The following is a 27,977-nucleotide window of genomic DNA, read 5'->3' on the forward strand; positions in this document are numbered from 1 at the left end:
TTAATCAGCTGTGCTGACTATGGGGGCACCATCTGTGGAATCCTCCGGCACCGCATGGACAGGAGAGGGAAGGACAGGTGGAGTGGGTGCAGGTGTAGTGGATTCATCCACACTGGTTGGGGCATCGCCGAAAGTAGATTCAAAAACCTGGCTGCACACCTCAGCCAGGGCGGAAAAACTACCACCAGAACCCGGGGACACATTGGGGGTGGAGGTACAGGGCTGTGAGTCAGTCCTACTGGGTGTGTGGATGTGTGTGTGAGGTGTCTCCCCTCTCCCTGTGGGTGTGCCTACTTGCCCTTGAGACTGTGTGCGTGGAGCTTTGAGCTTCTTATGCTGTGTGTGTGCGCTGGGTGTGTCTGACCTGTGGCGTGTGCGTGTATGCTGTGTAGGTATGTGAGAGGCAGAGGTGGATGGCTCGGAAGGATGGGGGGGGGACAGATGCTGCTGGGTGTACATAGCTGCCGTCAGCGTTGATTCAATGGCAGCCACACTCCGACGCAGATCAGACATGGCTGATGACATGCCCTCCATGAACGACACCACCTGTGTAATCAGTTGTGTATGTCCATGGAGGACAGACAGCATGGATGCCTGACCTACTGCAATCTGCCGGAGTAGGTCCACTGTCTCAGCACTGAGGGCAGCAGGGGACACAGGGGCAGGGGCTGCGGTGCCGGGAACAAAGGAGACACGGGGGCTAGCACGGACCCTAGGCACACCAAGGAGTGGGAGGTTGGAGATGGGACTGGAGGAGGGGAGGGCAGCCAAAGATGTATGAGTGACCATTGCTGCATATTCCCCCCCCTCCTGAGAGTCTGTCTCGGATTCGTCGGCATGGTACGATGTGTCAGTCACATGTCGTGCGGCCTGTAGACTCTCCTCCCACTCTGTGCCACTGCCTCCCTCTGACACCTCCCAGCAGGTGGCACTGTCGGTGTGTCCCTCCGCCTGGTCCGCGCCTCTGTCTCCTCCAGATTCAGATGATGATGCTGTGAGCAAGGAGAAGAATTAAAACATATCAGTCACCTGTACACATCAGACATATCAGCTGCAAATCATATGGCCTCTTTCGTCAACATGGCATGCATCATGAGTCACATGACACATAACTCTTCATAATGACAATTCTACTTGTGGAGAAATGTCAGAGACACACAGCTCAATGTAAGGTAGGAGACAAGGTATAGGCAAGTAAAATACTTGTATGAGAGACACAATCATGATCCACTGCCTGACAACAGGATAGCTGATGATGCATAACAGTTCATTACCCAACCCTGCCACCCAAATCAAGACCTGGTCATGTTTGATTAGCTTTGACTCTGTGCCACATTAGAAAAGTCCTGGGCAAACTGCCATGTGATGCCGTCCTGGGACCTGAAACAAGTCTTCCATCACCTCACACTGCCATCACCGCTTTGTACATCCAAAGTCACATTGTGTGGCAAACCATCAATACCATGTACAAAGAACATGCCACAGATGGAGAGAATATGCACACACGCACTGCCCAGTGTGAGTATGCAGAAGTCCAAAATATAGCACATGTACATTGTGCACCTGCAGCTAACACAAGATAATTAGAAAGTGTACCATGGACAAAGGCCACTGAGGCTGACTTGTGCACAAAACACTTGTTGAGACTCAAGAACAGTGCCACAATATGAAGAAGGGCAGACATAGTGCACATGTGGTGCTACATTTAAGGTACGAACAGGTGTGACATACCCCCCTACAACATGAAGATGTGCAAAGGAAGATGCAACTTGAGACACTGCACCATAGGAGTACATGTCAAAAACAAGCATTAGCCAAAGCAAACCTCTACTGTGGAGTAGGGCAAGGCATGTAAAGAAGCAGCTGCTGACAGAGGGACAATCGAATTCCAATGCATGAACTGCCTGTCTGACTACACCACTCAAACTATGGGAGTGTGACCATGCCGTAGAGCTCTTCAGGTACCATTTCTCACACACATGACTACAAACAGACATGTACCTACCCCCTTCGTGCTGCTGTCCCTCCTGCAACTGCCTATGGAGGTCTGGGAACACCACTTCCAGGACCCGGAGCATGTTGGGGGTGAGTTGCCGGCTGCCGCCATGCCGGCGTGGAGCTTCCAGCTTCAGCTGGACTCGGGCGATGCGGCGGCTCCAGCACCGGATGTCCTGCCACCTCTTCTTTATGTTTCGAAGCCTCCTGCGAGGCCCCCCCTCGCTCCGGACAGCCCTGGCGATGTCCACCCAGATTTCACCCTTCTCATAGGCAGATACCTGTCACAAATGTAAAGTTACAGAACATCAGTATACCTGGTGCATGTTCCCAAGACACCCATATGTCCACAAAATACATGATGACAATAGGGCAACGTATGGCACACACATTAGCATCATTGTCCAGGAGTATGTGGCCTGTGTGCTAACAAAACTGCTTAGCATTACATTGTAAATCTACAGATTACATGAGGGCTGTAAAACACTCTTTGAGCATGACACTCACTGAACAAGACATGCTATATCTGGGTGCAATGCAGCACGTGACATGCTGTCACACACCACACTACAACAAATAACTCTCTTCTAACAACACTGTGCACCCTGGCACTCACTCACAACAACATTGCATCTATCCAGTATTACTACACAGTGGCTATGATGTCACACACACAACAGGTGCACACTCCAAGGTATTGCACACATCACTCACCTGATCCCCTGGTCTCCCATACAGCTTGCTGAAGTTGGGCAGGAGGGCATCCAGAAGGGCCTTGTTCTCACCATCAGTGAATGCAGGTGCCCTCTCCATGTTCAGCTAATCAGGGCCAGAGGATTCAGAGACAGCAGCTGTGGTTAGCACACCAATGTTGTGCAGGCAAGTGCCCTCCCACAGCCACATGCTGCCTTATATCTGTGCTGCAGAGGGTCTGTGAGTCCAAGGAGTAGTGTGTGATAGGCCACCATAATTTGCATCCTATGTTCCATCCAATCACATCACACCTAAGCCCATTACACACATATGCATGGTTTGAAAATAGAGCCAGAGCTGAACAACAACTTTCGCAACATTGTATACTTTTTCCTAACTGAATCTTCCAGGACACCTGTAGGAGTGTAAAAAACTCCGTATCCATGACAACCTGGTTGCATTTGGAACAGTACACTGTTTCCTTAGTTGTTCCCTATGAAATTTAAAAAATCCACACACAAGTACGGTGACATTGCCATTGCTACACATTGAATGGTGTAACGATGCGTACACAGGCCCGTACCATTGGGGTACGCTCAGTAGAGCCTAAAGGCGATAGGGAAACGATGCGTACACAGGCCCGTACCATTGGGGTACGCTCAGCTCGCGTAGAGCCTAAAGGCGATAGGGAAACGATGCGTACACAGGCCCCTACCATTGGGGTACGCTCAGCTCGCGTAGAGCCTAAAGGCGATAGGGAAACGATGCGTACACAGGCCCGTACCATTGGGGTACGCTCAGTAGAGCCTAAAGGCGATAGGGAAACGATGCGTACACAGGCCCGTACCATTGGGGTACGCTCAGCTCGCGTAGAGCCTAAAGGCGATAGGGAAACGATGCGTACACAGGCCCCTACCATTGGGGTACGCTCAGTAGAGCCTAAAGGCGATAGGGAAACGATGCGTACACAGGCCCGTACCATTGGGGTACGCTCAGTAGAGCCTAAAGGCGATAGGGAAACGATGCGTACACAGGCCCCTACCATTGGGGTACGCTCAGCTCGCGTAGAGCCTAAAGGCGATAGGGAAACGATGCGTACACAGGCCCGTACCATTGGGGTACGCTCAGTAGAGCCTAAAGGCGATAGGGAAACGATGCGTACACAGGCCCCTACCATTGGGGTACGCTCAGCTCGCGTAGAGCCTAAAGGCGATAGGGAAACGATGCGTACACAGGCCCGTACCATTGGGGTACGCTCAGTAGAGCCTAAAGGCGATAGGGAAACGATGCGTACACAGGCCCCTACCATTGGGGTACGCTCAGCTCGCGTAGAGCCTAAAGGCGATAGGGAAACGATGCGTACACAGGCCCGTACCATTGGGGTACGCTCAGTAGAGCCTAAAGGCGATAGGGAAACGATGCGTACACAGGCCCCTACCATTGGGGTACGCTCAGCTCGCGTAGAGCCTAAAGGCGATAGGGAAACGATGCGTACACAGGCCCCTACCATTGGGGTACGCTCAGTAGAGCCTAAAGGCGATAGGGAAACGATGCGTACACAGGCCCCTACCATTGGGGTACGCTCAGCTCGCGTAGAGCCTAAAGGCGATAGGGAAACGATGCGTACACAGGCCCGTACCATTGGGGTACGCTCAGCTCGCGTAGAGCCTAAAGGCGATAGGGAAACGATGCGTACACAGGCCCGTACCATTGGGGTACGCTCAGCTCGCGTAGAGCCTAAAGGCGATAGGGAAACGATGCGTACACAGGCCCCTACCATTGGGGTACGCTCAGCTCGCGTAGAGCCTAAAGGCGATAGGGAAACGATGCGTACACAGGCCCGTACCATTGGGGTACGCTCAGTAGAGCCTAAAGGCGATAGGGAAACGATGCGTACACAGGCCCCTACCATTGGGGTACGCTCAGCTCGCGTAGAGCCTAAAGGCGATAGGGAAACAATGCGTACACAGGCCCCTACCATTGGGGTACGCTCAGCTCGCGTAGAGCCTAAAGGCGATAGGGAAACGATGCGTACACAGGCCCCTACCATTGGGGTACGCTCAGCTCGCGTAGAGCCTAAAGGCGATAGGGAAACGATGCGTACACAGGCCCCTACCATTGGGGTACATTGAGTCAGACATGGTCAAGTGAACGATTGTGTAGGCTGCGTCCCTGTCCACCTTCATGTCACCATTGGCAGAGTCACACTAGGAAATCACACAGCAGGGATGTAGTCTACACTCATGTCAACCATGTGGATGCATACATCAGCATGGCACACATACATCAGTATGTGCCAGGTTTGGCAGACATTGAAGAAGCACAGGGATTGTGACCGTGTGCCTCAGTTGATGTGTAAATAGCTTGCACAACATGTCATCATTCATGATGCACATGTGCATCACATGCATTCAACAATTTCAACACGATTGACGTCTGCAACATGTAGCGTGGCACATGAACACTCGAATGGGCCACAATTCAGTACAGGGAACTGCCACATGATGACAGGAACATGCCCACTGTCACAGAGGTGTCATAGCCGCACAGCATGACCCTGTGTGACCACGTCATGTGTGTGCCTTGTGCTACATTGTGCATGCTGTTAGCATATGCCATGAAGAGGTCAGTAAAGTATTACTCACCTCAGAATATCCACACATGTCATCCTGGACATGGCAATTTCCGTAATACCGTACACTTGTGTGTTGGTGTGTAATTCCTCTGGCTCTGCAAGTATCCTTGGCGTTGTGTCTGCCCTGATGACGTTATCTGAGTAGTCATATGTCACCTCTGCGTCCACACGTCAGGTCCTCTGTTTGTTTCTCAACACCAACGCAGCTCCGGTCTAAGTTAAAGCTTACACATTTTGTACCCTAAATCATTGTACTAACACTTCAGAACATTTACCTTTTATTGTCATACTCAAGACCGTGCCAATAGGGATGTCACTTACAAAGCCTGTGAGGAATGAAAAGGCCTCATGTTGGTGAGTGACCCTCACCGTCTGTGTCTCCACGGTTTTCACGTCAGGCACAACAACAAGAGCTGCTCCAATTGCGGGGAGCTGACATATGAATCCAGGTGTGATATGTCCCACAAGCCACTTAGACTCCAGCAGTTGGCACAGCAGCACAATAGCTCATGGTTGGGATGTAGGACCAGTGCATGTGTGTGGGTGTGGAGACATGTGAGCCCCTCATTAGTACATCATTCCCCAGGCGACACTTGTCAGGTAAACAACAAAAGTCAGAGATGTGTAATTGCATTGACAAATAACCATGATGCAAGTGCAATGCTGCATGGGATTAGGGTGACGGCGACCACACGGCTCCATCAGAACAGCAGCCATCGTAGCCAGCACCACGACCTACGGTCCCAGCCCTGCATGTGACACAGGAGGAGTAACTGCACTTCCTCATGTCCATGATGTCCTTCACCCCGGCCAGTGACTATGCATCAGCTTCTGGCCCACCGTACCCGTCAGGGGGCAGTTGCGCCTCAGTTGATATGCCCCTGACGCCATCATTCGCTGAGTGACGGACGCAGGCGGTGCATACGTCCCAGAACCGCTGTGACAGACATGATCGGAATGTTCATCCAGGTCCCCGCTGGTGCAACTCACAACCTCACTGCCAGATCTCCCCCAGGTGTCAGCCGTGGCGCCATTCTGGGGTGGTGCTGGCCCCGATAACACACACTGTACGGCTCCGCCGTGGTAACTGTGTGGCAGAACACCGCTCTTAATGCTGCATGGGAATGTAAACATCAATGAGCTGGCCACACCTCATTACAATTGGCGCTAATGAGTATTGGGAGGGTCAAGAAGACCCACTGGCACGTGAGTGTCAGTCCCAACACCACAGGACAGGTGGACTGGGGATGCGAGTGTTGTGGACACCTAGCCAGACACAGGTGATGTCTCAACTCAAAAGATGTATTTGGATGATTTGGCAACGTTCAGTGTAGTGTTTATGTGGGCGGTTGTAACCATGGCCCTTCATCTCCCTGTTGTTGCGGTGAGGACCAACTTGTCACTCAGGTCCTTCAACTACACTAACGCTACGCTGAGCCTCTGCAGGCTCATCTTGATGAGAGTACTGTATGTATTTTTGCAAGCTTGTACAGCCACGCAGCATGTTTGTCTGTACATAGGCACGTTGTCAGACCCCCACTGCCCTACCCGGACTGACCATGTTCCCTGTCCTACCACCCCATCCCAGGAAGCATCTGCATGCAGCCCTCAAAACCACAGAACACATTCACGTTACCTACGCTGTAGAGGGTATCCAAGAGGTACAGGCACTACGCAAAGATGTCATCATCCTCCCTGACTCTGGGAGTGATGTTTAGCTACTTGACATGCATCTTTGCCTGCTACCCACACTCTCTGTGGGATATGTTTGTGTAACAGCTGCCAGTGTATGCGTTGTAGGTACAGCCAAAACGTGGCCACGCCCTTGTCGGATGCCAATCAACAACACTACTTTTGTTCCGGTGTGGCCTGGATAGCCACCACTCACTGGTCAGATCAATGACACCCAGGGAGGCTAATTAGTCCTAAGCTATGTATGTATAGAAATGTGACACTTTGCTACTGCCTACTGTTCCTTACAGATATTGGTTCACAAAAGGTAAGTAACTAGTCCTTGAAAGTACTGTGCATCTGCTGTAGGAGCATATATGTTGTGTCCTTGCTGTGATGGCAGGGTGACTAATGTACACACACCATGCCACGTGTGTAAATGACCCGTTCACATGTGTGATGGCATTACAGACCGTCAGTGACAAATGTAATTATCATGATGTATGATGATGGTCATGTAATTCTCACTGAAAGTACACACCGCGACATGACTAAGGCTGAACAGTGCAAATGATTGCACATGTGGTGTGTGTGTGTATTGCAGTCTGCCCTCTGGGTGTGCAACCTCCTACTGACATTGACATGACGTGTCTCACTGACATGATACATTGTCATGGTCACTTAGACCTGTACATCTGAAGGCTTGTATGCATGTCACATCCATTCCACACACTACAGGTATTTACCTTCGCCACGGAGGAGTGTGTGGGAGCTGGCATCTGTGTGTATCCCACACCACACTCCAAATTGTCTACATCATTTGAAGAGGTGTTGCTTGTGCCATGTACATTGTTATAGTCTTAGTCAGACAGTTGTAGACATTTCCTTAAAATTGTGTCTTGCAGGGCACCCCCTCTGGAAAGGCCGTTGCCTGACTTGGAAGCCATGAGGGAGCGCAACTGCATCCGTCGATATCGCTTCGGCCGACAGTTGATCAAGGACCTGACGGGCAGGCTTGAGGCTCACCTACAACCACGCCACAGGTATCCAAGTGCACTGACACCCAAGGTGAAGGTGATGGCAGCCCTCCATTTCTTTGCCACAGGTACCTTCCAATTTACCATAGCTGATGTGGGAGGGATGTCTCAGACCATGTTTAGCCGGGTATTGAGTGATGTTTTGGGAGCAATGTTGCTCCACCTTGATGATTTCATTACATTCCCTACTCCAGAAGAGTTGACAGATGTCAAGGGGCAATTCTATGGCCTGGGCCGTATGCCACATGTAATTGGTGCAATTGATGGTACACATGTTACTCTTGTCCCACCACAGGCTCAGGAGCAAGCGTATCGCAACAGGAAACACTACCACTCGATAAATGCCCTGGTGGTGTGTCTTGCCAACATGATTATCTCACATGTTTGTGCACGTTATCCAGGATCGTGCCACGATGCTTTCATCATGAGGCGTAGCAGGGTACCACAGATGATGCTGCAGCTGCACAACCACCGGGCATGTCTAGTTGGTGAGTATACACTGTGAGCTCTGTATGTCAGTATGTCACAACTTCATGATCTGCATCATATGATTGACTCTTGTACATGTTGTCAAATTGCAGGAGACGCTGGATATCCAAACATGCCATGGCTAATGACTCCGCTACGCAACCCCAGGACAGCTGCAGACCAGCGTTACAACAATGCACATGTGAAGACCAGGCAGGTGATCGAACGGACCTTTGGACTCCTGAAGAGCCGCTTCAGGTGCCTGGACAAGACAGGCGGAGCCCTCCAATACAGCCCACGCAAGGTGTGTGACATCTTCACCGTGTGCTGCATGCTACACAACATGGCAGTGGAGAAGGCTGTGCCACTCTACCTGGATCCTGATGAGCTGGAACATCCGCCCGTTGAGGATGAAGGCCTTGGCCAGGATGCCAGTGATGAGGAGGGTGAAGATGATATCCGCGGTCACCTCATCCGCAACTTCTTTTCATGATGGTGAGTCCTTTCATCTTTTCAGTAAAAGATGGACTATAGAGTAGCATGGGTAGCATGCTATGTATGCAACAGACTGTAAGCAAGATCAATTGGATGTGTGTTGTGCTGTGTCACATGTTCAGTTGGAATGCTACACACATACGTGCTATGAGTGCACTCGGAATGTACAGGTGTCATACTACATCAGGCTATTCAACAGACATTGTCAAAATGACATTATACCGACCGTGACCCCTTGTGTGCCACTCTCATCCACAGCTCGCCCTGCCTGTTGTCCGTTGGGGTACATCGTGGTCATCCTGCTACTGCTCATTATGATTGCACCGTCAGCCACATCAACGGAGCATGCTTGAACATGTGGAGGAGTCAATTTGGGTAAGGACTCATATGAGGCTGTTTAGCATTGGTATGTGTAGAAATGTGTGGTACATGTTCATGTGCATGTGGTGTCATCTTGCATACATGCTACTCCATTATGTACCTCATGACATGTATGGCCACTCCCATGACAGGATAGTCACCCCTTCTGTCATCTGTTGTACTTTGATACTCTGGTGAATGCATCAATGTGTGGAGACATTGCCACAGCAACATTGCACATACCATGGCATGACATTGTGTCAGAGGTCACAACCACGGACTCTGTGGGGGATTGCAGCCTCACTGTGTGCATTAGAATGTGACTGGATCCTCACCTCCAGCTTGTGGGCCAGTCCAGTGTGAGTACCATGAAAGCATGTGGTGTTGGTGTTGCCCAGTGTATGTTCCACATCTTAAGACAACTGTCCCGTGAATCAGTTAACATGGATGCATTGCCCCTTGCAGCAGTATATCATGTCACTGTCATGTCGTTACCTCAGTGCAGGTTGAGAATACTGCAACGCCAGCCTTCACAGTGAGTAGCCGTGATGTTTAGATGCACATGATGCCATGTATGTTTAGCATGACAAAGTAAAAAGTGTGAAAGATGCATATGTGAATTTCTGTGTAGCACCAGTGGAGTGCGGTCATTCACATGAATCTCTGGTCGCCGGCACCATGACTGTGCTATGGTAGGGTCTGATTATGTAGCTTGGATGGACATCACTTGCACTTAATATTTGTTGTACATGCATATCATGTTTAGCATTGTGATGCATACTTGCCACACCAAAAGACTGGCTACAGAGTGCCTTCATTGCATGTCGATCATTAACTTCCTCGTCATATGTGATACTAACAGCTGGAGTGGATTTGCTCAAGTTAGCTTACAGGGCCCTTATGGCTTACCAATATCACATACAGACTTTAGAGTTAGCGGTAGTTTGATTTCCATATGTTTCCATTTGTTACTGATGTCTACCTCATCTGTGCCTGGGAATGTGTTTATACTACATAGATCTTTTTGCATGGGTGCTCACTTGTGAGCGTTACACATGACTCTAATGGATGACAGACTGTCCCAGTTTTTATGTGTCTGTGTCACAGCATCGAATCTGATGTGATGGCATGATTAATCATCATTATTTGTCACCAGACAGTACACTTCACAGGTGTGACTGGTAGAGTGTAGCTAATGAGGTTTTAGAAGTGTCTGTGACATGAGAATGTTGTCCTAATGCTTAATTGCCTCTGTTTCAGGTCTCCCTCCCAGCAGTTCCCATCCTCTCCTTCCCTCGCCTGATCACCCTTTTGTGTCTGTTGTTTGTACTCAGACCAATGGGCTATTTGGAGGTGGAACCCTTAGAGCATCACACCAGTCTGATGAAGAAAGGTACGGCCAGTCGTTGACAGCCTTGTAGGTATTCGTAAAGCGGCATTACAGGTGACATCATGATTAGTGTAAATTGGACTTATTGACAATGCACATGTATGATTGTGATAGCTCCATGGGCTCACAATGTAGATTATCATGTTGTGCATGACGTCTGACTCCTACAGAATCTAGTGCCTGCTTGTGTCTCTACACACATGTCCGTCTAATGTGCACATATACTATTTTCAAATTAGTTACCTCATGCTTGTTAGGTGTGTAACTGTGTATTGTCCACACACATGGGGTGGGTGAAGGCTATAATACTATGTTGTGTGTGAGGTAGATGTCTTTGTTGGTGCAGTTTGGATTTGAACACACTAGCTCTTGTATACACCTGCAGACGCTGTGTGTCTTGTGCCCCACTTGACCGTAAGGGCCCTGATCCACTGACTGTGATGTGTGGTGTTTACTGTGCCATTTAGTAGTCAGTGATCCTGAGTGAGGCAGACACTCCTGCCTTCACATCCACATGTCACTTTGCGCATTGCGGCTGCCCTTGTGTTATGTGTTTGTTTAGCAATTAGTCACACCCCTCCTGCCGTCATTTATTCACTCATTGCTGCAGCTGCATACACAGCCAACATGCAGCGCACACTATCCAGGAACACAGACACCTACAGGATGACCCTCCTTCCATCCATTAATAGAGCATGCTCCGGCCACCCTACACACAGACAACACCAGACATTCACCCTCGTGCTATGAAAATGCTGTGTACTCAGTCATAGCTGCTGCTATGCGTGTGTGTGCAACACATACTGGCACAACTATGCAGATTCACATGACATTGGGTCTACGTACCACCAGGTCATGTGGCGTGTCCAACACACACACACCTTACATTGGCACACTATTGTAGAGTGTTAGCTTGTCAACACCACTAGATCCGAAAACTGTTAGCTTACAGTCACGTGCCAGAACACAACATGCTCACACCACTTCAACATTGCTGTCACAGTCAGTCAAGTTGGCACATGGGACACACACCATGACCCTGTCTCTTGGGTGTGGTGTGATTTGGCGGTTCCGGGGTTGGTATTTGTCTGGTGTGTGTTGTTTTTCTGTATGCGTTGTTCCCATTACAGTAGTATAGTACTTGTAGCTCCATAGGGGTAGGTCACCTAATCAGGTGTGCCTGTGTAGAGTGCTCCAGCCCATTGCCCACAGTCTGTCCTGCCACCGTCATCCTGTGCGGCATTAATCACATACACAGTAATGCATCATGCTGATGGTAGCTCACATACCTGAGGACACAGTTGTAGGTACTCCCTACATGGACTACTACTTTTGTGACACTGACATGTACTCCTCAAAGTGACTCTCCTGGGCCTGCCTGTGCTAGCTGTTTGGGATTCATTCCCCCCTCCAGCATTGACTGTCCCACACAGGTGTGTCTTACCATCCATGTATGTAGTTTGTGGAAATTTCTGACCAATGTGTGTCCTCACTCAGATTCTGATCCAAGTGTGTGGATGACTGCTGTTTGTTGTATACCTTGCATTTATGACATTTGCTGACACATATACATGTATGCTGTTTCAAAGATTACTCACCAAATGCGTATGATGTTTAAATTATTTATTGGGTGCTCTAGTGCATGAAACGTGAATAGGTGCTGTACAGAAAGGGGGGGGAATCCAAAATTCACTGCTGGAGATGAGATGGCTTACTGTTTCAGTCAACAGAGTCCAGCCCACAGTGCCTGACATCATTGGGCAGACTGTGACCAGCAAGTCCTTGTGGGAGAGTCTCGTAGGGGATGCTGTTGCACCCAGGGGCTATATGCCAGGTCCAGTGTCCTGGGAGAAGTCCATGGGCCACAGGCCCTCAACGCCTTCGGCGTGGACGACCCGCCTTCCTTGGGGGACCCTCATGTGCAGGCATGGACGGTGCATGGGACGCTACGTCAGAGGGTTCAACCTCCTCCCTCTCCTCCCTCCCTGTGGCTGGTGTTGCACTTTGCCGTGATGTTGCTGGCCTTGTGACACAGGGAGGGGGCTGCATGTTGGCAGCCATCTGACGTAGCACATGGACAATGTCCCTATGCACCATCAAGAGCTGAGCCTGGTGTGCCTCCACCCGTCCATAATGCAGGTCTTGCCTGGCTATTTGCTCTGCCTGCTGTTCTTTGAGCTGGTTGAGGGTCTCCGCAAGCTGGTTTACCTCACTGGTGTCCCGCCGGTATGCCTCAAGGATGTTATCGAGTTCAGCCATACCGGTCCCTGCAGCTGACTGGCCAGATTCTCGCCTCCGCCTTGCGCCACTCCCACCACCCTGACCCACATGAGCACGGCCTGCGCTTGTGGGCACATCCGATCGACGGGCCCCCCGAGTGCTGGGAGGGTGGAGGTTGTCACCAACCTCAGGGGCGCCCGACAAAGGGTGTCCCTCATTTTCAGACTGGCTCTCTTGTGAATCATGGGCAGGGCTCTGACCTGTCTGCTGGGATGTGGTGGGAATAGGTCCGGTGGTTGGCAGAGATGTAGCTGGTATAGTTGCTGCAGGGGTTTGGGATCCAGAGGAGCCAGGTTGGTTGGGGTCATCCACAGTGCGTTGAGGGACGGCGCTGGCGGTGGGGTCTGGGTCCTGCTGAGCCTGGGACTGGGATCCTTGGCCCCCCTGGCTGGGGGGGCGATCCGCACGTTGCCCTGTGTGTGGGAGAGAGAGAGACACTGTTAGGGCTATATCAAGTGACATGTGGTTTTGTTATCCATTATCAGCATCACTGTTCCACAAGCTATACATAGTTGACATTGTACAGTTGTGTATTTAGTGGTAGAAAAACACAATAGTACGATGGGGTATATACATTCTTCCAATCTCTTGACAATGACTGACACAGCCATTGCTGTGTCTTGTGTTGCCGGCACCACACGTGTAAAGAATTTGTAAGTTTCACGCAACATCCTGGATGTGGTGAAAAATCTTATGTGTGCGGCAAGCATGCACAGAGTTTAGATGCAGCATGTTGATGTAAGAGACAGAGCATCATTATTTAGCATGTCAGCTACTACTTTGGATGTCTTTTGCTGTTCCATACTGGCCAAACAATGGCAACACCGCTGGACCTGTACACCCACTTGGAGATCATGGCTTTAGAACTTGGCACTTCTCTGAGACGCATCACCTTGTCAATACCCATGTCCATGTTGGTGCTTATGTACATCCACAAAGGTAATGAGATGGGGCACTAGCTTTTTTAGAGGGCCACAATGGACTGGAGCTTCTGTTATGTGCATGTAAGAGTTGTATGCATATTCTTATGAGTACGTGTTTTGTTGTGGTACATGGCAATTGGAACAGTGTTGCAATACAACGCCTGTCTCCCGGGGATGAGTTTATGTAAGGGGTGTGTACAACACGCCATGCTATTACTTTGTTTGCAAATTGCAAGCGTCCATTGTTCATGTTTTGGCTGTCCCCTCATGTGGCATGCTGCCATTATGTTGGATTTGTGTTTATGCACAGCATGTGTGACCTTGTCCTGATGTTTGTGTTGGCAATGAGCACAGGAGGGACTTGTGCTGCCTACACCTGTGCCCATTGTGTACTATTGAGCTTTCTGAGATGTGTGTCCTGACACAGTACAGTGTTGACAGGAAATGGTGGCTGTCTTACAGGCACATGGCAGATGCTTGCTGGTACTTGTGAGACATCCCTTAACATTCAGCTCTATGGAGTTTGTGAGGCCTGTGCAGTGCTTGTGTGCAACTGTGTGTGTGCCTCAGGGATGTGCGTTGAGGTGACCGAGGGACAAACACTGACTGATGGAGACAGAGGGAGAGGGCAACAGAGGGAGAGGGCCACAGAGGGAGACAGAGGGAGAGGGCGACAGAGGGAGAGGGCCACAGAGGGAGAGGGCCACAGAGGGAGACAGAGGGCGACAGAGGGAGAGGGAGGGAGAGGGCCACAGAGGGAGACAGAGGGAGACAGAGGGAGAGGGAGACAGAGGGAGAGGGCGACAGAGGGAGACAGAGGGAGAGGGCGACAGAGGGAGAGGGCGACAGAGGGAGAGGGAGGGAGAGGGCCACAGAGGGAGACAGAGGGAGACAGAGGGAGAGGGCGACAGAGGGAGACAGAGGGAGAGGGCGACAGAGGGAGAGGGCGACAGAGGGAGACAGAGGGAGAGGGAGGGAGAGGGCCACAGAGGGAGACAGAGGGCGACAGAGGGAGAGGGAGGGAGAGGGCCACAGAGGGAGACAGAGGGAGACAGAGGGCGACAGAGGGAGAGGGAGGGAGAGGGCCACAGAGGGAGACAGAGGGAGACAGAGGGAGAGGGAGACAGAGGGAGAGGGCGACAGAGGGAGACAGAGGGAGAGGGAGACAGAGGGAGAGGGCGACAGAGACAGAGGGCGAGACAGGGATGGAGACAGGTAGATTGTGCTTGCTCTCTTGCTACACTGCCTTACTTTGTCACAAAATGATGCATCTCTGAAAGGTGTGTCAGCAAAATGTTAATATTTAGCAGCTGTGGTCTAGTATCTTGTGTGATCTTTACCTATCCCTGTGCATTGGGCATTATGCTTGTGTGTGTCCCTGGGACATATGGCATGAGAGCAGCCTCTTACCCTACACATTGCACCCTATGTGCCTCCCCCTTGCAACTCCCACCATTTGGTTGTGTACTGCTTGGAGTCATGGCCACCCACCCCATGCTGCTGGGCACTGTTGTTAGTCTACCCATGTAAGTTGTGTTTTTTGTACACTCACCAGACTCAATGGCTCCTTCTATTCCATGTACTCCCACCGCTGGCAGTAGGACCATGACCTTCTCCTCCCAGGGCTGGTATACAGGAGGTCTGCGGGGACCACCGCCTCCAGTGTGGTGTGCATTGGCGTAATCCTGTGCCATCTTCTTCTTCACCATCCTCCGCAGATCGTACCACCTGGCCTGGCATTCTTCCCTGGTGCGCCTGATGGGTGCAACAGCATTGACCCGGTCTACAATCCTCTCCCACAGGCGTGTTCTTTCTGCCATGCTGGTCTGTCTGACCAATGCGCCAAACAGCTGTGGGTCGACTCTGATGACTTCATCAGTAAGTATCTCCATCTCCGGGTTGGTGAATTTTGGATTCTTGGGTGTGCTCATGGTGTGAGGTGTATGTGATTGAGGGTGTGATGGTGTGTATGGATTAGGGTGTGTGTTTGTGATAGTGAAGGAGGTGGTGTTGGTGTAGATGTGATAGGGTGTATGTGTGAAGGTATGTGGCTGGAATTGTTGGTGTGCTCTCTGTTTCCTCGCAAGCATGGGTATGTTGCAAAGGATGATGGGTTGTATGTGTGGTCCCTTTTATTGGTCAAATCGTGGGTGTGGCTTAATTTGAATTTTTTGTGTGGGTGTTATATGGGGTGGGTGTTGGCTTTGTCCTCTGTTTGGCTGCTTGGCTGTGACCAGGACATTGATTGTCAAAGGTGTGTACACAGGAGACATGTTCAGTGTGGTAGTGCGACTTGTTAGCAAGGTCCTTGTGGTCGTTTTGGTGTTGGCGTTATGTGTGCTTGCAGTACTTGTGCGTGCGAGTGAGTAGTACGGGCCGTTGGCGGGTGGGGGTGTTCGCGTAGGCTTGTTGGGGGGGGTGTGCGTGTCGTACTTGTGCGTGCGAGTGAGTAGTACGGGCCGTTGGCGGGTGGGGGTGTTCGCGTAGGCTTGGCCGAGGGGTGTGCGTGTCGTACTTGTGCGTGCGAGTGAGTAGTACGGGCCCTTGGCGGGTGGGGGTGTTCGCGTAGGCTTGTTGGGGGGGGTGTGCGTGTCGTACTTGTGCGTGCGAGTGAGTAGTACGGGCCGTTGGCGGGTGGGGGTGTTCGCGTAGGCTTGTTGGGGGGGGTGTGCGTGTCGTACTTGTGCGTGCGAGTGAGTAGTACGGGCCGTTGGCGGGTGGGGGTGTTCGCGTAGGCTTGGCCGAGGGGTGTGCGTGTCGTACTTGTGCGTGCGAGTGAGTAGTACGGGCCCTTGGCGGGTGGGGGTGTTCGCGTAGGCTTGTTGGGGGGGTGTGCGTGTCGTACTTGTGCGTGCGAGTGAGTAGTACGGGCCGTTGGCGGGTGGGGGTGTTCGCGTAGGCTTGTTGGGGGGGTGTGCGTGTCGTACTTGTGCGTGCGAGTGAGTAGTACGGGCCGTTGGCGGGTGGGGGTGTTCGCGTAGGCTTGTTGGGGGGGGTGTGCGTGTCGTACTTGTGCGTGCGAGTGAGTAGTACGGGCCGTTGGCGGGTGGGGGTGTTCGCGTAGGCTTGGCCGAGGGGTGTGCGTGTCGTACTTGTGCGTGCGAGTGAGTAGTACGGGCCCTTGGCGGGTGGGGGTGTTCGCGTAGGCTTGTTGGGGGGGTGTGCGTGTCGTACTTGTGCGTGCGAGTGAGTAGTAGGGGCCGTTGGCGGGTGGGGGTGTTCGCGTAGGCTTGTTGGGGGGGTGTGCGTGTCGTACTTGTGCGTGCGAGTGAGTAGTACGGGCCGTTGGCGGGTGGGGGTGTTCGCGTAGGCTTGTTGGGGGGGGTGTGCGTGTCGTACTTGTGCGTGCGAGTGAGTAGTACGGGCCGTTGGCGGGTGGGGGTGTTCGCGTAGGCTTGGCCGAGGGGTGTGCGTGTCGTACTTGTGCGTGCGAGTGAGTAGTACGGGCCCTTGGCGGGTGGGGGTGTTCGCGTAGGCTTGTTGGGGGGGTGTGCGTGTCGTACTTGTGCGTGCGAGTGAGTAGTAGGGGCCGTTGGCGGGTGGGGGTGTTCGCGTAGGCTTGTTGGGGGGGTGTGCATGTCGTACTTGTGCGTGCGAGTGAGTAGTACGGGCCGTTGGCGGGTGGGGGTGTTCGCGTAGGCTTGTTGGGGGGGGTGTGCGTGTCGTACTTGTGCGTGCGAGTGAGTAGTACGGGCCGTTGGCGGGTGGGGGTGTTCGCGTAGGCTTGGCCAAGGGGTGTGCGTGTCGTACTTGTGCGTGCGAGTGAGTAGTACGGGCCCTTGGCGGGTGGGGGTGTTCGCGTAGGCTTGGCCGAGGGGTGTGCGTGTAGTATGTATTGGTGGGGCTTGCAGTGAGGCGAATGTCCCATACGACTGAATGTTGAAGCGTGAATACTTAGGCCCGTACGTATCTCGCTCAGGCATGTCGTTCCGAATCGGAATAGTGAGTTTGTACGGACTGATTACGATTCGTACGGTGGTCTGCCCGAGGCTTATTCGTACGGGTATACGAATGTCAATCGTACGGATCTTAGAAAATCGTACGGAAATCAACGGTAACGGATCGGAATTCGCTGGTCGGACGGTAGTTTCCCAATCGTACGGAATCGGCTACGAATACGAATCGTAAGCCGGTTTTTTTTACCGGATCGGAATCGAGTCCTAAGTGGGTTGAAATAAAATACCTCGGTTTTGTCCTTATTTATGGTGTATACAGAGACCTCTGAAAATGTATGGATGAGATTGATGATATGTAGCAATTTCATTGTACTCTGAAAAGAAAAGGATGTCATCTACATATGCTGCTGTTTTATATATAGCGGCACTGAACTAAAGACTTTTGATTCCAGGGGCAACTTTAAGTAGTTCAAGTAAGAGTTCAATAGTAAGTAGAAAGAGCAGGGAGAGAGTGGGCATCCCTGTCTTGTTCCTTTGTGTAAATCAAAATATGTGGAGGTGGAGCCGGTAACATAAATGTCTTCTTTGGTATTCACGTAGAGCCTCAACACCATATTGATAAATCGCTCACCCAAATTATGGGACTCAAACACCACATGCAGAAATGGCCAGGATACTTTATCAAATGCCTTTTCGGCGTTAAGTGCAATCACCGCAGTTGGTAGTGGGGAAAAGCTGGCCTTTTCTATAACATTGTACAATGTTTAACATTTAGCATTTATTCATGTCAGTTTCATGCACTCATTTCATTTTTTTTAAAACATAAGGCATTCAAAGATACACATCTCAACATTTAAATGTAATAGCTGTGACATTTGAAGTATGCAAGTGAATGTGACTGTACAAATAATTGTGAAAAACATGTGACTAAATCAAACAACAAAATACAATGCATCAAAAAGAATACATCAGTACAATGATAGGTTTTTAGTTATTCAAAACGCTCTCTGTAAACCACATTTTACTTGGCTAAGAATCTAAACAGAGAAAGCATCCAGGGGTGAATATCTAAGTTTCTGTGGGGGTTTATACGTTGCCTAAACCCTCTCCAGAAATTGGGATTGATTTATGCACCCTTCTGGATTTAAAGGAAAAGCTGACACGTTTCCAATCCCATAGCGATTTTAGGGATTTTCATCAGGGCTGATTAGTACACTGTGTAGTCTGTGAGGAATAATAAAACAAAGAGAATTAGTGCTATTCTATCTTGAGCCCTCATCCATTATAAGTCCACATTCTTGTATTCTCAATGCTATGGTACCTGTGATTAATTGAGCTTTCACTCCATCTGCACGATCGAACAAAACGGCATTTTAAATCTGAAACAAGAATATTAAATTGCTTTATTTTACTGTTTCACCATTGATGAAGTGGCTGTGACAGGTAAAGGAGGCCAGCAGGGGAAGAACTTATGCAGGTAAGGATGAATGAAAGTATGATAGAGTGAGAAGTGTCATCATACATGGCAACCAAATCTTGAACATCTTAATCAAACAATTGTGAAGAGAAGAACATACCATACAATTAGCCTGAAGTAAGACAGTGCAGTCCAGACCGAGTTGGAGTCTACGCTAGAGGGCGAGCACAGTCAAAGTTCAGTTTAGAAACAGATGCGGAGCAAAGTACAGTGTAAAATCTGAACAAAACTAATGCCTGGAAATAAAATACACAAATATTAGGTTACTGGTGGAGAGCAAAAGGTAGCATTTGCAATCTGTACATTAAGCACACTTCCTGAAATGAAAACATGTTCCTCTAAGACGAGCCAGTAAATGTGCGGGTAAAGATCCTGGTTGCCAGATCGCACCTTATAATAACGTTAACCACCTTAGTGGTTGGGGAAGATAGTGAGGTGATTGTTTTCCCTGACAGGATGAGATTGGTGGGACTCTAAAGGGCAGGGAAGGGGAATCCTCCACAATTGAGCAGCCTGTATCAATACCAGAATCCATTGTAAGCATATCCTATGATTTTACAGGGAGTATCTGGTGCTCAGGAAGGGAGAGTAAGCGTCTGTCCCTGTCTAACATTTACTAGTGACATGCTGTTATCCGGAACTGGCTTGCGAGACGTCTGCCCACTTTGTAAGGAGGTAATTGTGGCCCTCCCACCCTCTCAGGGTTACACCTGTGAATAGACATTAAAACAAAGCATCTGATGCTAGCGTCTGAACATTAATTTTGGGAAGAGTGACCTGTATCGAACCTGCCACAGTAATGACACGTTCCTATACTTTAACAAGGGGTAACTTATGTTTGGGACAGGAGAGATGGTGTGTTATCTACAGGTAAAATAATGTACAGACTTGCTCTAGTACCAAGTAGTCTGTTAAGTCAATACAAAAGGTGCTGGAAAAAGTACTCCAAAGAGGGTGCAGAGAAATATCTACGAGGTAGAGCAAGGGTCTCCAAATGATCACTTGTGAGTAGCTTGTGCATGATAATTATCTGTCAATTGGTTGGACAATAGGCAGCTGCCAAAATGCTAAGGCAGCATGGCAAAACAGGTCCCGGCACTGTGAAATGCTCGACCACGTGGCCCACACTCTTCTGGAAAGACAAGTTGTTTCTTTCTTTCACTACCTCTTTGTTTCCTTCTTTTGCTTTCTTTTTCTACTTTTCTTCTGTCAATCTTTTTATGTTTTGTTAGTTACTTGTTTTTTCTTCTGCTTTCTTTCACTCTCCTTTCTCACATCTTTTCTCCCCACTTTCACCTTCTTTCTTTTTTCTTTCATTCTCAACTTTATTTTCAACTTCTCTTCTTTGTCTTCTTCCTTTTTTTCATGTTTTCAACGTCTTGCTATCTTACTTTCACTTGTTTCCTTTTTTCCTTCATTCTATTTCCTTTCCCTTTCTCTCTTTGTTCTTTTCTTTTTTATTCTCCTCTTTCATTCACTACTGCAGTCTTGCTTTAACCCCCTTTCCTGATTTTCTCTTTCACTTAGTTTTTTCTTTCTCACTCTTCTTTTTACAACCTTTCTTTCTCAACTTGGACTCTACTTGCTCCCCTTTCCTCTGTCATTCACTCTTTTTTCTTTTTGACTTGTTCTTTCCTTGTTTCCGTGTTACCTTTTCATACGTCTTTCTTTTTTCTTTCTTTCTCTCCTTTCACTTCTATTTCTTTCTTTTATTGCTTTTTGCTTTTCTCCTTTCTTGGTTCTCTGTTTAGCTTCTGTTTTTTTCTTTCTTTCGTTTTCTCTTTTTTATCCTTGTTCTTCCTCTTTTTTTCTGCCTTCTCTCATTCTCTATTTTTTTTGTTTCTCTTGTCCTCTTCTTTCTGGTTTGTCTCCTCCTTTCCTTCTTCCTTGCATTTTTCTCTTCCTCTTGTCTCTTGCTTCCTTCCACTCCTTTTTTCTTCCTCACATTTCCTTTATCTCTCGCTACTTCCTTTTTATTTCTTCATCTCCTTTCTTTCTTCCTGTCTTTCATTTCTCACCCACTTGTCATTTCTTTATTTCTGTACCTTCTTTCTTTGTTTAAAGAGTGCCTAGCTTCCTAAAGCAGTCTCTTCATTCACCAATTTGTGTGTCATTATTGCCTGACTGCTGTGCAGTGTACCAGTCTCTGCAAAGACATGCTTACTTGTAGATAGCTATCAAGTCTGCATGGACATCACAACATGCATTATTGCTAATGGTTATTTGTGTTCTAACTCTCAAAATGAGCAGTGTCAATCTTATGTATTGCATGATAATGAGGACAGAGGTCTAAATTAGATTCTCATTTCTCAGTTTGAGTCATAAACAAGGAGCAAAAGTGATCCTTGGGGACCCCCACAAGTTAACATTTGCTATATAGCTCATGTGGCATTAATGTTGTATGGGCACTGGAGTGGAACCAGGGTACACTAGGGACTGTGTTTACGTTATGTGGATTTTATATACAAGTTATTTAAATCCATGTATTAGGTGGTAGCTCAGTACATGTTTTCGGTGACAGGATGTAGCTCTGCCTACAGCAAAGGCTAGAGACCCCTGAGGTAGAGCCTATCTTGCAACTGCACCCATTGCCTTGCATGAGTGGCAAAGCGTATGACTACAACGATTCCTAAGAAATCAATAACAGTGTAGAACGTCACAGCTTGTGTCAGGATTGACGGATGTATGTGAAGTTATATGGTCATATAAACCAATTGAGGACATGTCAATGCAGAGCGGATCCTGTGTCCTGGAACTAGAGAAGAGATAAGGTGTATGAAGAAAAATCTAACAACCTAAGGATAAACTTCCCTAGAGAGTTTCCACTCACTTGCCCTCTGCTGTTCAGTTCTTTAGTCGCACTTTCACAGCGCCAGGAAGCCCGTAGGGTTGCAGCACGCTTTAGAAATGACATAAATAAATAAATAAATATATGTGTAGTCGACTTGGGCAGATAGACAGCTTCTGGGAGATCAGGGAGTGTGAATACTTGTTGAGGTGCCAGGATTAGAGTCTGAGTCCATACGTGATTTCGATTGGTTGTCATTGAAGGCTTCTAGATCTGCCATTTTCAAGACAATTTTGGTCTGGACTCTGAAGGTTATTCAAAATTTGAAGGGGCATGAAAACTAAAATGGAATTTCCATGTCTATGAGCCATATCTGTAAATTCAGGAATCCCTTTTGATGCATGACAGTCTCTCTTGCATAGTCCTGAGAGATGAAGATTTTGTGATCTTACCACAGGATCATCCGAGCCTTCCTAACATGTGCTAAGATTTGTTCCGTGTATTGGTGGCATACATGTTTGAAGATCAGAGGTCTTGGAGTTGACGTGTTTTTTTGTTTGAAAGTTGGAACCTTATGGGCTCTTTTGAGCTCAAAGTCCTTGCTGAAGGAAATCGATAGGACTTCTGGAATGCAAGTAAATAAAAAATCGGCAGCTGAGAGGGCAGAGATTACAATACCTTCCGGCAGTCCAAAGATGCGAAGATTGCTTCATCGGTTGTGGTCTTCCTGTTCCATGAGCTCTCTCTTTAGTCAGTGCTTGGATTGAGCATTTGTGAAGTCTTCCACCTTACTTATTCTTGTTTTAGCACTCTTATTGTTAGATCTATAAGGTTTTTGCGGATCCCTGTCACTTTAACTTGAAGCGAGTTAATGTTTGTTTTAGTGCTCTGGGCTATGTCATGTACAATATTGAGCTTAAGGAGTATTGCCTCTAAGGTAGAGGAGGAATCGGGGCTGCCTTTCATTGGGGACTCTGGAATGGTTGGTGACTGCTTAGAGCGCTTCAGGTTGGCATTAGTATCTCTGTCTTTCATATTTCCGTCTCTGATGTCTGACATCATGTGACAGTTGGTCTAATAATTCTTGATGGGGGAGTGATACTGCAATGCGAGGTACCCAGCTAGGAGCTTGAGTCCCACCTAAAGTCAATCTTATTTAAGCCCTTTTCCTTGGGCTCATGTACTGTTGGGGATGTGCACTGATGAAGATGCATTTTGAGGATCTTGGATACTGAGTGTGGTTGTGCAGCTCAATGCTGTAACAAACATAGGCATTACAGGACTGGACTCCTTTGTGGCACTCCGACCTGGTGAGGGCACCAATGCATGACAATGGCGCTCATGAGTTGGCGCCCAAAAGAGATAATTGAAAGTAGGCCCAGGTGAAGAAGTGTCCTGTGAGAGCGTGAACCTAGAGTGCTGAATCCAACCTTGGGATGGGGCAAGAGTAAGTCCTTGCAGGTTTAGCCCTTAGCCCTCTTATCTGGGATACTGCACTGATAGGAAATCTTCTACGGTACTGTATGCCAATAGAATGATAGACTTTAATATGCGATGGTCTTGCATACTGGGAGACCTCCACTAGGCGTACTCTGAGGAATGAACCCCATTGACTATACAGCACCCCCCGCTGACACACAATCTCGGCTCAAGAAAACGACGTAGTAATAGGCAATGTTACTCTGTGGGGGTATTGAAGCCTGACACCAGGTTCGAAGTGATGCTGGCAGAAGGACCAGAGCACATTTGTGAGGATCACAGGTCCAGTACTAATTACAGGGAGGTCCGTGGAGAGAGATAATACGTCCACCACTCTTTACAGGAACTCCAAAGCTGACAGAATTCACAACAAACAGAGAAAAACGGTCACAGGGATGAAATCATAGATCAGAGAGTACAGTGAAATTAGGCACAAGCAGTTGCCACCATTTTAGGAAGAAGGCAGCACTAGTGTGAGAAAGTGCCTCTTTTGCTTGGCTAGTCCCCCACTATTGCATGGTTTTTCTATGGTTTCAAATGCAGTGCACCGGGTTCCTGCCAATTAGGTCCCTTGAGCCAGTGATTCTTCTAAAAAACACAAACTCCCAATTGGTGATTCTACTCCCTATACGTACCTAGTGAATGGTACCCTGGGTACCTAAGGTCTGGGAGCTGAAGCGGGTCCCTCTGGATCCCCCCTTACTGTGACCATGCCCCTGCCCTTGCAGCTTGCTTGCCCCTGGGAAGGAGAAAACAACAAAGTCGACATGGCACCCTTCTTGGGTGCCATGCCAGCTAATGCTGCCTGAAGGCATAGGTAGGTCACCCCTGTAGCAGGCCTCACAGCCCTAAGGCCGGGTGCACAATACCACAGGTGAGGGTATGCCCCAAAAATATAGGTGGCCCGTTTTCCAAATATTGCAAGTGCCAGGGAATCCAAAGCTGAGAACTTGACAAATCAAAGTCCACAGCACCATGATAGTTTCACTGAACCCACGAGTGCTTGGTACCAACCTACTCCTTACTATAAATCCACACTGATGCCAGTGTAGTAGTTATTGTTCCATGTACTCAGAAGACACCTCAGAGGTGGCCCCTGAAAACCTACCAACCTTGGTCAAAGGTGTTATACTTCCTCACCTAGGATGGACCAGTGCTTGATGTGGAAAGCTTCAAAGGACTGTTGCCTTTGGAATGGGACCCCCAGCCTCTGCTTCTAGCAGCAGATGGCAGCCCCTAGTTACACCCCCACTTGGGGCGGTAAAACTGGCTGGAAAAATTCTAAAGAATAGGTGGTGTAACCCCCCTCTGCCAACCCCACATTTAAGTTGGGGAAGGCGAGGTGAAGCACAACTTCCATTCCCTTCATATCTTTAACATGGGGAGAGTTCTCCAAATAGGGCTAGGTCTATGCCCCCTTTCTTCATGAGGATGGCATAAGAGAGGGTATAGTCACCCAAGGTAAGGGGCCCATTGGCCCTACCTGCTACTCACCTAAAACGCCTCCTAACGTTTTGTATTTAGGTGGCTCTCACAGACCTAGAAAATAGATTTGATGAACAAACAAAAAAAAGAAGACAGATCAGGACCTGAGCCACCGCCAACAGAACTCAGCAAAAACCCTGCCAACTGTACCTGGTTCCACCACTGGACCTGCTACTCTTCCTTCAAACTTGCGAGGCCTCCAAGAAACCCCTGGAGACCTTCCAACCTTCACCAAAGTGCCAAGAACCTCCCTTCGGACTAGAGGCTCTAGTCCCCGGCATCCGCAACATTCGAACCACAGTGGTGAAGATAGACCCTGTTGTTGACGCAACTCACTGTTCTCAAAAGAACTCCAGGACTGCAGTAGTAGAGGACCAACACTTTTGTTGACGCAACTCTTACCCTGCCAGAAGAACATCTTGCAGAAGGAGTGCCTCCACAACCTTGAGGAATCCTCTTGGCCTATTAACCCGAGCTGGGCCCAGCCCAGTGCTTGAGAGCATGTACCCTCTTGCAAGTGGCCCTGTCAGCCTCCTCCTGCACCCTTTGCACTGCCTGCCAGGGCACAACCTCTCCCATACGGTCTAACAGTGACAGTCTGAAGATGGTGGAATTTTTCCATCCTATCGACAGCAGCCGGCCGCTGGCGACTGCAATGGTAACTGTGTTGGTGTCCTGCTGAAAACCAACCGCTTTGTTGGTCTCTGAGGATCGCAATGGCAAATACCAATTGCGGTACCGATCACCTCGGCATAGATACTGAATCTCTCCCACGACCGACATTGCCCGCAGTATTGGTCCGAGAAACCCGAAGACTATACTGGAACTGTAAGTGGCATACTTACCTGTTACACTGCACACTTGTTTCCCTCCACAGAATAATATTGAACTGCTCAGAAATTACACTGTCAAACTTCTGAAACCCGAAAAGTATTTTTAATGTGAACCATACTTACCATAATGCAAAGACCTTGGTCTTAAAATAAAATAAAAACAAAGTATAATTGTTTCAAATTGGTCTGGATCTCTTTCTTGAGTTGGGTGTCCAATATTAATAATTGTTGTGCAATACATGTCTTACACTCCCCTCTGTGTTAGGCCTAAGGCTGCTCGTCCACACTACCAATAATAGCGCACTTTGGGTTTTACATTGAGCCCTGTACACTTTTGGGAACCCCTGGCCTCTGTGCACGGTATTACTACTTAGTGGCAATATCCTATACAGAGCCAGCTTCTGACAACTGGTGTAACCTCTGTGTAACCTGTGACTGGACACAGAGTTCCAACTGAAAGCGTGCCAGCAGTATGGTCCTTGACCCATCCCCACACGAGGGCCTCATTAGGAATACTGAGTCCTGCCCACATCTGTTTCTACTTCATACCGAGATTCTGACTCCGGACCAAGTGGGCTGGGTCTTATATGTATGCGTAGTGGGTGTGAGCGTCCCACGAGGCAGATCGCTTCAGGAGGGGACGGAAAGACCCTGTTCACCCATTGCCACTCAAGTAGCACACCCCCAAAGATCATCATGCTCCTCCGCTGGATTAAACTATGTCCCTCAGATAGACCCGCAGCAGCAAGTGTACAGTACACGCTGAGGAGATTAGTCAGAGCTGCCATTTTAGGTGTGCTGAGCGCATGGTAGAATAGTTCGCCTCAAGAGAGAGTAGCAATAGTGAATAAAAGTTCAGTCCTTACCGCCACATAGATAATGAGGGTCCTTTTAGGTCCTGGCAGTAAGATGGAACTAGTAGTTCCCTCAGATGGTCCCATAATGAAGAGTGGAGCTCTTATTCCGGAAGTGGAATATACACTTCATTTTCTGAGTGGGTAAGGGAAAGAGTATTCTCTAAAGTTGCTGCAGCATACTATGTAGTGCTATACTTCTATATAGTAGTTAGGAAAAACAATTGGTCTTTCAAACATTACAATTCAAATGGCGATAAATATAGACCGGAATCAGTACTATATTGTATTGAAGACGTCCAGACGGACATTTAATTTAATGAATCAAGGTAATTAGTACTGATCAAACACAAAGTGATCGAGTTGGACACAGTCCTGTATCCTTCAAGAACAAACAAAAGACATAAACAAATAAACACACATTTTGAGGCAAAACAGGAAAAAACTTTGAGCCAATACAAATAATCAAGGCAAGCTTTTTTGGTCAACAGCTATTGCACTGGTTTTACTATTTTTTAATTTCGATAAATTAACAAGTTACTCTATAAATACAGATTAACCAGTCCCTAAGGGACAATATACTTAAACTCGCACATAACTGAATTTCCGAATGTACTTTATATTAGTTGAGGTGACTTCCGACTGGCTCAGTTCATGAATTGTTCTGACAGTGAAACTATTATAACGATACTGTCTGTTTAGTATTTCAGTTCCTCGTACAGAAAGATAATACCAATATTTATTAGAAAAGAAACAAAATAATTCCAGATGATAACATCTGTGGATTCTATTTGTACTAAGTGACAAGTGGGTAGGGCAATTATCTTTTAATTAGAGATCCCATATCTCGAGATCTGACCATCTGCTGCAAATTCTACCCTGCATACCTTAATTTCTGCCATTGACTTTCTCTACTTGGCAGCATCATTGCGAACTTTCTGACATCTCTATAATTTTCACGTCATCTATTTTTTCTCACCCCTTAATGATAGGGGAGGACATCTTGGAGCCACACAACTGGTACTTTGTGCTTGCATAGCACTTAAGGCATAATATATGTAACAGCACAGCTTGTAAGATTAAATACATAAACACAAGCGATACTGACGAGAGTACTCATACATCTCTCTGGCAAGACACATTAACAATGCGTTTCTGAATTCTTACATCTGGGATTTCTTCACTTTGGGACATAGGGAACGCCATTTTCCTTTAGAG

The 27,977-nt window shown here is 48.5% G+C and overlaps 1 protein-coding gene across 1 annotated transcript; it reads right to left on the reverse strand.

Moving 5' to 3' along the window:
• On the reverse strand, window positions 1-27,965 carry LOC144762502 (uncharacterized). The gene is made up of 3 exons (XM_078647723.1): window positions 27,882-27,965; window positions 2,006-2,276; window positions 1-992 (listed from the first exon to the last, which is right to left on the reverse strand). The coding sequence occupies exons 1-3, from the start codon at window positions 27,963-27,965 to the stop codon at window positions 1-3; spliced, it is 1,347 nt and encodes a 448-aa protein (XP_078503849.1).
• Window positions 27,966-27,977: the final 12 nt, after the last annotated feature.

Source organism: Lissotriton helveticus, chromosome 6 (assembly GCF_964261635.1).
Source record: "Lissotriton helveticus chromosome 6, aLisHel1.1, whole genome shotgun sequence".
In the NCBI taxonomy this organism is placed as follows: Eukaryota; Metazoa; Chordata; class Amphibia; order Caudata; family Salamandridae; genus Lissotriton; species Lissotriton helveticus.